This window comes from Tachyglossus aculeatus, chromosome 13, assembly GCF_015852505.1.
Source record: "Tachyglossus aculeatus isolate mTacAcu1 chromosome 13, mTacAcu1.pri, whole genome shotgun sequence".
In the NCBI taxonomy this organism is placed as follows: domain Eukaryota; kingdom Metazoa; phylum Chordata; class Mammalia; order Monotremata; family Tachyglossidae; genus Tachyglossus; species Tachyglossus aculeatus.
This window is the reverse complement of record NC_052078.1, coordinates 12,064,835-12,077,167: the sequence shown is the minus strand read 5'-3', so window position 1 is coordinate 12,077,167 and position 12,333 is coordinate 12,064,835. Positions and strand designations below refer to the sequence as shown.

Genomic DNA, 12,333 nt, shown 5'->3' with positions numbered 1-12,333 from the left:
ATTGGGTTGACCAGATTATTTTATGGGGTGGTGGAGTTTTCTAAATCTACCTGGCGGATTTCAGGGTTCCGACAGCTGAGGCCTCGCCCAGGGTGTCTGTCAACGCAACGGCCCAGGGATCTGATTTCTGATCTGATCAGAGATCCCAGAGATCTGATTTCTGCCGTACTGGTATATAAAATTCAGAAGGCCGGCCCATGGGGGCCTCGAGCGTTAGTCTACAGAGCTGCTTTGGTGAGTACGCACAGACTTACATCAGTGATAGTGTTCAGAGCGGTATCTGCGCCAATGCTGAAATCTGAACCCGGTACATTGTTGGAGACGGTGGCAGGCACCATAACCATAGGAACACAGAACTCGTCATATTTCTCCCGGGCGGCTGACAGTTCCAGCAGTCCTAGGTAGGCCTGTTGTGGAGGCACGGGCACAGTGGGCACAATTAGAGGACAGGGAAAAATGACATCGCTGGAATTAGAGCACGAGGGGCGAGCCACAGGGAGAGCCTTTTCTACCACACCACACAAGTCACAGACTGGGATACAAGGGAACCACTACAAACCCAACATAAAAATTCATTCGGAACACACAAGCAGAGGCATAGGGCATTTACAAAACAACATGCAGGTCGACAAGGTCACTTACAAAAAGACTAATCGGTTTTAGAAACAAATTTAAGTGGCCTATAACTTAGGGTCTTGCATGAGGAAACATTTCAGTAGAAGCCTTCAGATAATTAAAGTATCTAAGGAGGACAACATATCATCAGTCATTTCCTGAGTAAGAAGAACCTTCAAACCCTCTAGTTTCTATCCAGGTTAACGGGCTCCTGGCTATAGGATGAAAGACTACTAGGCCGAGGTCCAGCGGAATTTACTCCTGGTAGTAAATGAGGCTCTTTGGGGGACGCGGAACTCCGTTCAGGCCGCCGGCACATCGCCTGCCGCTAGTAAAATCAATATGATCGCCTCTTCCATCAGAGTGCAGGCTTCTTGCAGACAGAGAGTGCGTTGGCATTCGGCAGGTGCTCAACAGATACTACCACGGCTACAACTACTGTCTGAAGGCACGCACAGTATGTGTTCCAGTGCGCTAATGGCCCTTCGGTGGGCTAGAGCGCTGATGCTCCTCCCCAGGACCTAACCTACTACTAGGGAGTGATGTTAGTCGGTGGGAGAATCGGGCTCAATACCTATCGCTCTTCTCCTTTATCAAAAAACACACCAGAATTCACTAAACAGATGACTCGGCACGGAGGCTCAACCCATTCTGGCTGAATATTCCAATCGTACCTGCTTTCTGTAACCAGGGAAACCCCGAACCTCGCTACCGCCGAGAACGGCGCAGGTTCGGGATTTCAGCCGCCTCGGCGCACGGATGCTACGGAAATGTAAAATTAAATGCAGGCTAGGCTTGGGAATTCAAAATCAGAGGCAGAGTTGGATAAGGAAAGTGAAATCGCACGGCCTCAGTTCACCGAAGAATTCTTTCTTTCAAAAAGAGCCCAACTGCAATACTTATGCTTAGGAAACCAGCAAGATAAGAAAACAGAATCATGTACCTCAAATCCACCAATAACCAATAGAGCGTTGATATTGTGAGTGCGCATCTGTTCAGCAATCTGCTCCAAATACTTTGCAGGGAGGGTACTAAAAATGGTTAAATCAAGAGATGAGGTCAAGCACTGCAGAAATGTGGGGCAATCTGGTGACACTTAAAACGGCTCATCATGGTTGCTAAGATGGCAGAAGGCAGCCACTTCTTCCCCCCCAGACCAGTGGTCTGGCAGTTAGCCGGAGAAGTGGAGGGATTCGCCTTCTGGTTTGGACCTCCCAGCAGGGAGCATACACACAAGCACACATACGTAGCACGCACGCACGCACACACAGGCCCCCTTGCCCCACGGCGTCTGAGAGGTGCAGTCACATGCGGAAGCAGCCGCCCAAAGTCAAGGACTTGGGCTTCGCAAGGAAATGGAACCACGTGTCACGATTCATCAGGCGTCTCGGCCCGCTTATTCCATTAAAAGAGAACAGGCTTCCTCTCGTCCTGAGCATCCAAATAAGCGACCGTCATTCTCAACTGCTATGTACTCTAGGGACGTTCAACTATGTCTCAAAGACACCAGAAGGATAACACTCCAGATGAATGATAATTTGCTTATGCCAAAGAAAAATAGGAAGGTTTCCTTCATGATCTTAGGGGAAATATGGAGTGTCTGCTAAACCTGATGGGATCTTGCGGTGTGCGGGTTAAAACCCAGCCACTCGCTGCAATCGGGCCGGGCGTCCAAAGAGACTCCCAAACCCTCCTGGACGGAGCCCCGCTCCCACTCTCTTTAACGAGAACAAAGCTCTCTGAGCAGTCGGTGGGACTTGCTCCCAGCCGACAACCCAAATAGTCTCTGGCTAGGGAGTGAAATTTTGCCTTTGGGTCGGAGAGTGAGTGTGTTTCAGTGTTCCCGGGAGCACAATGGGTCTGGGCCATTCTAATTCCAAGCACAGCCCCGAAAGCTGGGACACGGGCTGGCCGGACACGGGGGATACGGAAGCCGCCAGCGGAGCTGCGGAAGATCTTGGGAACGCCATCACGGGGGCCAGGTCTCCACAGCCACAGCCAGAAGTTTTGGCGACTACCCAGGGAATTCATGGAAAATTCCCAGCTTGAGTTGTCTGAATGGAGGGCAGGTTTTGGGCCTCTAAATTTTTTTTAAAAATGGTATTTGTTAAGCGCTTACTATGCGCCAGGCACTGTACTAAGCGCTGGGGGAGATACAAGCTAATCAGGTTGGACACAGTTCATGTCCCACATGGCGGTCACAGCCCTAATCCCCATCATCATCATCAATCGTATTTATTGAGCACTTACTGTGTGCAGAGCACTGTACTAAGCGCTTGGGAAGTACAAGCGCTTGCAGATGAGGGAACTGAGAGGCCCAGAGAAGTTAAGTGACTTGCCCAAGGTCACACTGCAGACAAGTGGCGGAGCCAGGTTTAGAATCCAGGTCCTTCTGACTCCCGGGCCTGTGATCTAGCCACTAGTCCATGCTGCTGCTCTTAAGCCACAATGCTTCTCCGATTGCTCACGAAATACCTTTCCCGGGCAGCCTGGCCCAAGACTGAGGGCTACGTCAACCCCTCGTTACAGAGCAATTCACGGGGCAGGCTTTCAGTCTAATAAATGGGGGACTGCATTCAGATACGCATTTCCAGGGAGTCGATCAATCAATCAATGGTATTTATTGAGCACTTCCTGCATCCAGAGCACTGTATTACGTGCTTGGGGAGAGTATAATGTTCCAGAGTTGGCAGACCCATTCCTTGCCCTCAGTGAGCTTCCATGAGAGAGATCTGACTGACATACGATTGTTCAGAAACCCCCCAGGGGAGGGCTGGGTCGGATTCGTAGCCACAGAACGTATCAGCCAAATCTTTTCAGCTCTTTCTGAGGCCCCTGACTTCAGCTGTTCATCAAATTAACAGCTCTTCCCAGAAAGAACAAACAAAAACCAAAACCCAAACACTAGAAAAACATCTTGGTCTATAATGACTCAGGCCCGCTCTTCCTTTCAGTTTATTACTACTTTGCTCATTCGGTCGATGGAAATGAATATTTCTCTGAGTGGTACCAAATTTCCAACTGCTACTTACTTCCGCCGAGACTTCGGTTAGACTCCACGTTCCCCGTAGGCGGGGACTGTGTCTAACGCTTCCGTACAGTGCTCTGCACACGGTGGAAGCTCAATAAATACTAATTGATTGACTGTATACGGCTTTCTCTGAGGGCCTCTGCAGCCGAAAAAGTCAGCTGTAACAAGAAATGGTCCCCTGCTTCAACAGTGATGCTCCAACCCCTAGACCACTCCCGGACGGATGAGGCGGACAGGCGACAATCCAGTGGCTCCTCCTCTTACCCACCCTGGGAAGCAATGTGTCTCTGGCCAGGCAGCACCTTTTCTTGCAACTTAGAAGACGCACGAATGGATGGAAAGCATCCGTTTAAAAATCTGAATTGAAAACAAGAGCCTGGAAGAGAAGCAGCAAGCCTAGTGGACAGAGCATGGGCTTATAAGGCAGAAGGACCTGGGTTCTAACTCTGGCTCTGCCATTTTTATGCTGTGTGACCTCGGGGAGGTCACTTAACTCTGTGCCTCAATTATCTCATCTGTTAAAAGGGGACTTAGCGAGACCCACGAGGGACATGGACTGTGTCCAACCTGATTAACTCGTATCTACCCCAGCTGTTAGTACAGTACCTGGCACATGGTAAGCTCTTAAATACCACTAAAGAACAAGTGGAGAGTTAGTTTTGGGGGCCTGTTCATTTCTCAGAAGCAGTGTGGCCTAATGGAAAGAGCAGCAGTGGGAGTCAGCAGATCTGAGTTCGAATCCCAGATCTGCCACATGCCCACTCTGTGACCTTGGGCAACTTACATAGCTTCTTTGTTTCTACAGCTTCACTTGTAAAATGGGAATTAAACACCTGTATTTCCCACCCCTTCAGACTGTGAACTCCATGTGGGACAGAGAATGGGTGTGATCTGATTGCACTTTATTCTACTCTGGTACTTAACACGGTGTTTGGCCCTCAGTAAACACTTGATGAATAATATTATTATTACTCCTACGGTTCGTGGCTCACTGGAAAGAGCCTGGGCTTTGGAGTCAGAGTTCATGGGTTCAAATCCCGGCTCCGCCACTTAGCTGTGTGACTTTGGGCAAGTCACTTAACTTCTCTGGGCCTCAGTTACCTCATCTGTAAAATGGGGGTTAACACTATGAGCCCCACGTGGGACAACCTGATCACCGTGTAACCTCCCCAGCGCTTAGAACAGTGCTTTGCACACAGTAAGCGCTTAATAAATGTCATCATCATCATTATTATTATTAACCTACACATCAGCTGAGACAAGGGTCTGAATCTGGACATTACCGTTTGGTACCAAGAAGTGATCCTCCTTGGCCAGTCCAGCCTCCAACATCTCCCCAGGTGATTTCTTTTATCTAAGACAGAAGGAAAACAAACATTATCATTGCAATTTTAAGTGCCTGCTACAGGCAAAGACATCGGAAAAGGACCACCAAGGACACAGCCAAAGTCCCCGTCGGCACTTCGGCTGTTTTACCTCGGTTGAGCTAGTAGGTAGAATCAGCACAGTCTTCAAAGGTCTATAAAATCCTGGGTGTTGGGGGGAGCCTAACAGTAAACCACGCTAAACTAGGAAACCCTGACTTTTGAAGAATTAATAACAGCCGTTAAAAAAAAAGCAAACAACAAAAAAAATCAAGTCACTAACTCTGACTACGTTAGCTCTGTAGGGTGTGGATTGAAATAAATCAACGTATCCTAAGTCAGTTGCATGAATTAAACTGTAAAGCCTGAAACTTGGTGAGAAAACAAGAGAGACTTGAGTCAAGCCAGCTCAACTGTCTGTAAAATGTATCAAGCATATACCCCGATAACCTGATTAACTCATATCTACCCCAGCTGTTAGTACAGTACCTGGCACATAGTAAGTTCTTAAATACCATTAAAGAACAAGTGGAGTTAGTTTTGGGGGCCTGTTCATTTCTCAGAAGCAGTGTGGCCTAGTGGAAAGAGCAGCAGTGGGAGTCACCAGATCTGGGTTCAAATCCTGGATCTGCCACTTGCCTGCACTGTGACCTTGGGCAAGTTACATAACTTCTCTGTTTCTACAGCTTCACACAGCCTGCTGTGTGACAGAGTAAGTCACCTAACTTCTCTGTTGCTCAGGTTCCTCACCTGTAAATTGGAAATTAAAGGCCTGCTCTCCCTCTCCCTTTGACACGAGTCGCATGTGGGGCAGGCACTGTCTGATACGATTATCTCGTATTCCCCCCTCGTGAGCTTCACACCCACCGAGCCCTTAATATCATCATCATTATTATTATTATTACAAATATGACACAGCTCCTTCCTTTCCCACATGGGAATCACAAAGATTTTCTTCTTCCCAGACCCAACCCATTGAAGGATGAAATCACACTGCCAGGGGCATCATCTTTGAACATGAAGGAACTGGACAAACAAAATAAAGACGGGTTGGGAAAACTGGCCAGATTCCAAAGCCGACATCCCGCCTTAACACACAGAGGTGGCTCGGTTCCTGACGGATCCAAGTTCTAGACGTGTTTGAACGGAAGCGTGCCTCGATGTAACACGGATGTACCAGAGGGACTATTACAGGCCCCGTGCGCTCCAAGGCGGCTTGGTGCTCACCTGCCCTCTTGAGAATCCTTCAAATCCATCGATGACCGCAAACATCTTATGACCTTCTGTGATGCCGACTCTCACGGCCGAGCGGACGGCAGCGTTCATTCCCGCCGCGGGAGCCCCCACGTTCAAGACAGCCACGTTGAAATTGCTCTGCAAGACAGGAGAGAGCACGTCACTGAGCTGAAAGCGAGCTACGCTCTGAACCAGGCTAGCTGAATTTGAGAGGCCTACTCCACCCTCAGAAAAGTCCAGCTGCTTGCCCAAACAGATTTACAGGACACACACCTCTCTTCTGGTATTTATATTGTTTTTTTCCAGGGAACTGATTTCGGGACGTCAAAATACCCTGAGCCACCGCCAACCTTTTTTCTGCTAATAACCTGTCCCGGGTTCGACTTCCGCTTTCCTCAAATCTGAAGGAAGGCCTGTCCAAATCTCTGAGGTTGATCTATAAACGTTGCTGTCGAGCAGTTTTCTATGGCCTTAAGACCAGACTGGTAGGTGGCTAACATGGGCGAAGACCGGATGGGCACTCTGCCATTTACTGCCTCCGCCCCCAACGCCCGGGGTCCCAGTGGGAACACCGACAGCAAACGACAGGGTGCCAGTGGGGCTACCTAAGCCACTGGCACTAAAACCCTCTCCTCCGTGCGGCCCCCGGTCCCGAAGTCTCGGGACCAAGACTCATCCCATCAGTCCCGACAGCCGACAATTACTCTTCCCCACTTCAAAACTTTACCGAAGGCACATCTCCTCCGAGAGGCCTTCCCTGACTAAGCCCTTCTTTCCTCTTCCCCCACTCCTTTTCTGCATCACCCTGACTTGCTCCCATTATTCCGGGGAAACAGCATGGCCTAGCAGATAGAGCACGGGGGTCAGAAGTTCAAAGGTTTCAATCCTGACTCCACCACATGTCTGCTGTGTGCCCTCGGGCAAGTTGCTAAACTTCTCTGTGCCTCAGTTCCCTCCTCTGTAAAACAGGGGTTAAGACTGTGAGCCCCATGTGGGACCGGGACTGTGTCCAACCTAATTACCTTGTATCTACCCCAGCACTTAGAACAGTGCCTGGCACATAGTAAGTGCTCAACAAATACCATAATAATTATAATAATAATTATAATAATAACTGTGAGCCCGCTGTTGGATAGGGACCGTCTCTATATGTTGCCAACTTGTACTTCCCAAGTGCTTAGTACAGTGCTCTGCACACAGTAAGCGCTCAATAAATACGATTGAATGAATGAATAATAATGCATCCCCCCCATTCCCAGCCACATATCTACTTATATCCATGTCTGCTCCCCATCTAGACTGTAAGCTCGCTTTGGGCAGGGAATGTGCCTTGTTATATTGTACTCTCCCAAGTGCTTAGTTCAGTGCTCTGCAAACAGTAAGAGCTTAATAAATATGATTGAATGAATGAGACTCCATCTCCACTCTTGAACTGTTAAAGAATTGGCTAGTTAAGCTCTCAGTAACAGTGTCAGGGCTGTGATTTACTCAAGCATGACTCATTAATGCCAAGGCAGAGTCTTGGAAATAGTGTCCCGGCTAATTGAGTATCCCTGCCAACAGAGTGCTCGGGGCATAATACAGGACAGCTCATCTTGGTAGACGGAGCAGAAAAAACTTGGGGGGGCGGGGGGTAGAAAACCGTGGCTGTCTATCAGAACCGTGCACAAGACCTACAATTCACAATTCATATTTCTGAGAAACTGATTCACGACAAAGAACTGACTCATTTTACTTCTCACTTACAGTGCACACAAAGTTGAAGGCAGAGTTGCCCCTCAATCTTTGTATCCCAACACCCCGACTGTCCTTCTTGGTTTCCCTTCTACCCTCCCCTCTACCGCTCCTCCTCTATTTCCTTCCCTCCTGGGGGGGAAAAAATCCCACCTACCGTTGGTAGCTCTGCATCTGGTCTCTTGTGAGAAAGTAGTTTGTAGGTGTTGAGATTGTTCTCGAAGCTCCTAAAGTGAAAGCAAGGAAAGGCGGACTGGATTTTGTAGTTTTAAGGTGTTAGAAAGAAACAACAAATCAATCAGTGGTATTAATGGAGGACTTATGGTGTACAGACATGAGCCAAAACAGTCTAAATATGTCTTTTCGGCGATTTTTTTTTAACAGTAAAGATCTGTTGCCTCGAAAATATGACCAAGAATCATAGGCCATTAGGCCTTATTTAGACAATGTTTTCTTAAACTGGAAATGAAAGACTCCCGTAAATTAGCAAGCAAGGCAAATACAGTACCTTAAATGGATGTTTGTAAAACTTCCTTTAAAAAATACCAAAGCCAATGTCCAACCTTCTGCATACAAGTGGTTTGATGTAACTACAAGGTCTAAATTTAGCCTATTGTGATGGAGAGTTAGCTTTTACAGGAATGACTTGCTCCTTTCTGACTGACCAAAGCTGCATTTTGCTAGCTCGAAGCAGAATCAAGGCAACCAATCGATCAATCATATTTATTGAGCACTTACTGTGTGTGGACCACTGTACTAACCACTTGAGAGAATAATAATAATAATGATGGATTTATTAAGCGCTTACTATGTGCAAAGCACTGTTCTAAACGCTGGATACAACACGAGTAGGCGGACATGCTCCCCATCCACGATCCATGGTATTTAGAGAGCGCTTATTTTGTGCAGGGCACTGTTCTGAGCGCTTGGAAAAGTACAAGAGAAATTAAAAGACACGTTCTCTGCCCATGACGATCTTACAGTTTAGAATGATGAGCACAACGAGCCTGGAGTCTCGAGTGAAGCCCAGAAATAAACCCCTCTGAAGAGCCTATGCTTTTGAATCCTATAAAATACGATATGAGGCTCTTGAAAATGTTGCAGCTTTCAATAACTATTACTCTTGTTTCAGAATGTCAGCTGCAAGGGCAGAGAAAACATTTAACTCTATCTTCCCTGCCAGATGCCAACTGAGTTAAGAGTCTTTCTTGGAGTGTTTGTGGTGTTTGTAAACGTGGCCGCTGCCCTCCTGCTGATCTGTGACTAGCAAGGTCAGCAAGTCGACGTGACCTGTGGGGTAAATATCGTGGTTTTCGTTAAGTGCTTTCTATGCGCCAAGCACTGTTCTAACTGCTGGGATAGATACAGGTTAAACTGGTACTACACGGTCCCTGTCCTATACGGGGCTCACCCTCTTGATCCCCATGGGTTCAAATCCCGGCTCCGCCAACTGTCAGCTGTGTGACTTTGGGCAAGTCACTTCACTTCTCTGTGCCTCAGTTCCCTCATCTGTAAAATGGGGACTAAGACTGTGAGCCCTCCGTGGGACAACCTGATCACCTTGTAACCTCCTCAACGCTTAGAACAGTGCTTTGCACATAGTAAGCGCTTAATAAATGCCATCGTTATTATTATTATTTTCCAGATGAGGTGGCTGAGGCCCAGAGAAGATAAGTGACTTGCCCAAGGTCACTCAGCAGACAAGTGGCAGGATTAGAACCCAGATCCTTCTGACTCGCAGGCTTGTGTTCTATGCACCAGACCACACGGCTTCCCTTTTCTGGGCCAGGGCCATTCAGGCGTGCGATGAGCAAACCCCAGTGGTTAAGAAAAAGGGGAAGGTCTTTCCTTACCACCAGGCTACTTGTACCCAGAGAGGCACTTGGCAAGATTATTAAGAACAGACTACTTTGAAAGAGAACCTTCTGGTTGGATTCCCCTCCCCACAGCACCTGTATATATGTTTGTACAGATGTATTACTCTATTTATTTTACTTATACATACTTACTATTCTACTTATTTTATTTTGTTAATATATTTTGTTTTGTTGTCTGTCTCCCCGGACTGTGAGCCCGTTGTTGGGTAGGGACCGCCTCCATATGTTGCCATATGTTGCCAACTTGTACTTCCAAGCGCTTAGTACAGTGCTCTGCACACAGTAAGTGCTCAATAAATACGACTGAATGAATGAATGAATCTGAATGCCCATATTTACCTATACGAACTCAAAGCCTTTGAACTGAAAGGCTTGGGAGGGCTGGAAAAAGACACCCCTCTGAAAAATCCAACCTGTGATGGGAACACTTTGAGCTATTAGAGAGACGACAGATATCCTAGACTGTTCAATCAGTCAATCGATCGTATTTATTGAGCGCTTACTGTGTGCAGAGCACTGTACTAAGTGCTTGGGAAGTACAAGTTGGCAACATATAGAGACAGTCCCTACCCAACAGTGGGCTCACAGTCTAAAAGGGGGAGACAGAGAACAAAACCAAAACATACTAACAAAATAAAATAAATAGAATAGATATGTACAAGTAAAATAAATAGAGTAATAAATATGTACAAACATATATACATATATACGGGAGCTGTGGGGAAGGGAAGGAGGTAAGATGGGGGGATGGAGAGATGGGGGATGGAGAGGGGGAAGAGGAAGGAAGGGGCTCAGTCTGGGAAGGCCTCCTGGAGAGTAGAGAAGTCCTTCCCCTCACAAATGGGGGCTGCTAATGTTTTAAAACTTCACCTCTGCTGATCAAGTTTGTTTTCATAAACTGTTCTCCTACTGCCTCATTATCTAAGTTCCACTCGACTCTGACCCTGAAAGCTTCCTTCTACAAGGTCTGGCCTTGACCCACCCCAATCAATAGTGAAGCCCTCTCCAAGGGAAGCAGCGTGGGCTAGTGCAAAGAGGACCGGCCGGTCAGAGGACCTGGGTTCTAATCCTGGCTCTGCCACTCGTCTGCTGTGTGACCTTGGGCAAGTCGCTTCACTTCTCTGGGCCTCAGTTACCTCATCTGTAAAATGGGGATGAAGCCTGTGAGCGTATGTGGGACAGGGACTGCGTCCAACCCAATTATCTTGCATCTGTCCCAGCATTTAGTACTGTACCCGGCACACAGTAAGCACTTAAATATGACACGTATTAGTATTATTAAGACACATATCTAATCGGCCACCCCATCGCCTTCACTTCCGGGTTTAAAGTTCTTTGAGGATAATAATAATAATGGCATTTATTAAGCGCTTACTATGGGCAAAGCGCTGTTCTAAGCGCTGAAACTTAACTCCACTCCCAGGTGACTCTTAAATAAACCCACTAAAATGGATTACGTGGAGATCCTAAGCAAGAGCGAGAACCAAAGATCCACCATACCAGTCCAGCCTCAGCTGCAGCTTCCCTCCAGGACTTGCTGAGGAAAACACTTCAGGCAGATGAGCATCAACTCACTCCCTGTCATCGTCTTACCTTCCCCTCAGTTCCACGGCCTCGTTAAACCTCCTCTCATCCATTGCCTTCTGCACTGCTTGAGTCTTTAAAAAAGAGAAAGTGAAAAGGGTCAGAGTTTAGAAACCTCCCTTAAAGGTTTTGCTTGTCCCACTGTTTTTCTCTAGCCCCTTAGGCTCTGAAGTACTGAAATCCAGTAAGTATCCAGGGTAGGGACACCTAGCTACTACCCTGACTCTGGGTATGGTGGCTGTACTGTGAGCCCGTCGTTGGGTAGGGATTGCCTCTATCTGTTGCCGAACTGTACTTTCCAAGCGCTTAGTAGAGTGCTCTGCACACAGTAAGCGCTCAATAAATACAACTGGATGAATGAACGAATGTACTGAAGGATTCTAGGAGCTGAGATAGCTGCTGCCCACTAGCCTCTGAATACCTGGGGGCAAGGGCTGACTGGTGGCTTGCTCTAAAGGGCCAATGGGTAGACACTGGTGAGCGGCAGAAATGTGATCGTTCTACGGGTCTGTACGCTCCTTTATGGCAGGGAATGTGTCTACCAGCTCCACTGTAGTGTACTTTCCCGAGCAATCTGTACAGTGCCTGCACACAGCAAGCGCTCCATAACTACCAACGACTGATGGTGGCACAGCCAGAAGTGAACAAGACCAGGCCCATACAAAATACCGTTTCAGTTCTCACTGCTACCTTCAGGACATCTAATACTCAAAACCGAACATCAGGCAGACGACCACAGTGGTATATCACCTCAGATTTTGGTGAATTGGGGGTGGACAGGAAAGGAAAGGGATATGTAGAGAAGTTCCAGAGTTTAGAGGTAGTTTAAAACAGGGGTGTCCTGTTTCCAAGTTAGACTCAACTGGATGGCAGTAAAAAGGAATGTAAATCA

At 47.5% G+C, this 12,333-nt stretch overlaps 1 protein-coding gene across 6 annotated transcripts in view; it reads right to left on the bottom strand.

Annotated features, from left to right (window-relative positions):
- Window positions 1-12,333, bottom strand: part of LOC119936403 (phosphofructokinase, platelet) — a 73,135-nt gene that overhangs the window by 17,835 nt on the left and 42,967 nt on the right. For 4 of the 6 annotated variants that reach the window (XM_038755994.1, XM_038755989.1, XM_038755991.1 and 1 more), the window contains exons 11-16: window positions 11,451-11,515; window positions 8,138-8,207; window positions 6,238-6,384; window positions 4,930-5,000; window positions 1,559-1,646; window positions 255-407 (exon numbers count right to left, since the gene is read on the bottom strand). In XM_038755994.1, coding sequence (XP_038611922.1) covers window positions 255-407; window positions 1,559-1,646; window positions 4,930-5,000; window positions 6,238-6,384; window positions 8,138-8,207; window positions 11,451-11,515 — 594 coding nt within the window. The remainder of the gene's footprint in view (window positions 1-254; window positions 408-1,558; window positions 1,647-4,929; window positions 5,001-6,237; window positions 6,385-8,137; window positions 8,208-11,450; window positions 11,516-12,333) is intronic. The other 2 variants (XM_038755990.1, XM_038755993.1) reach the window with 1 other exon arrangement.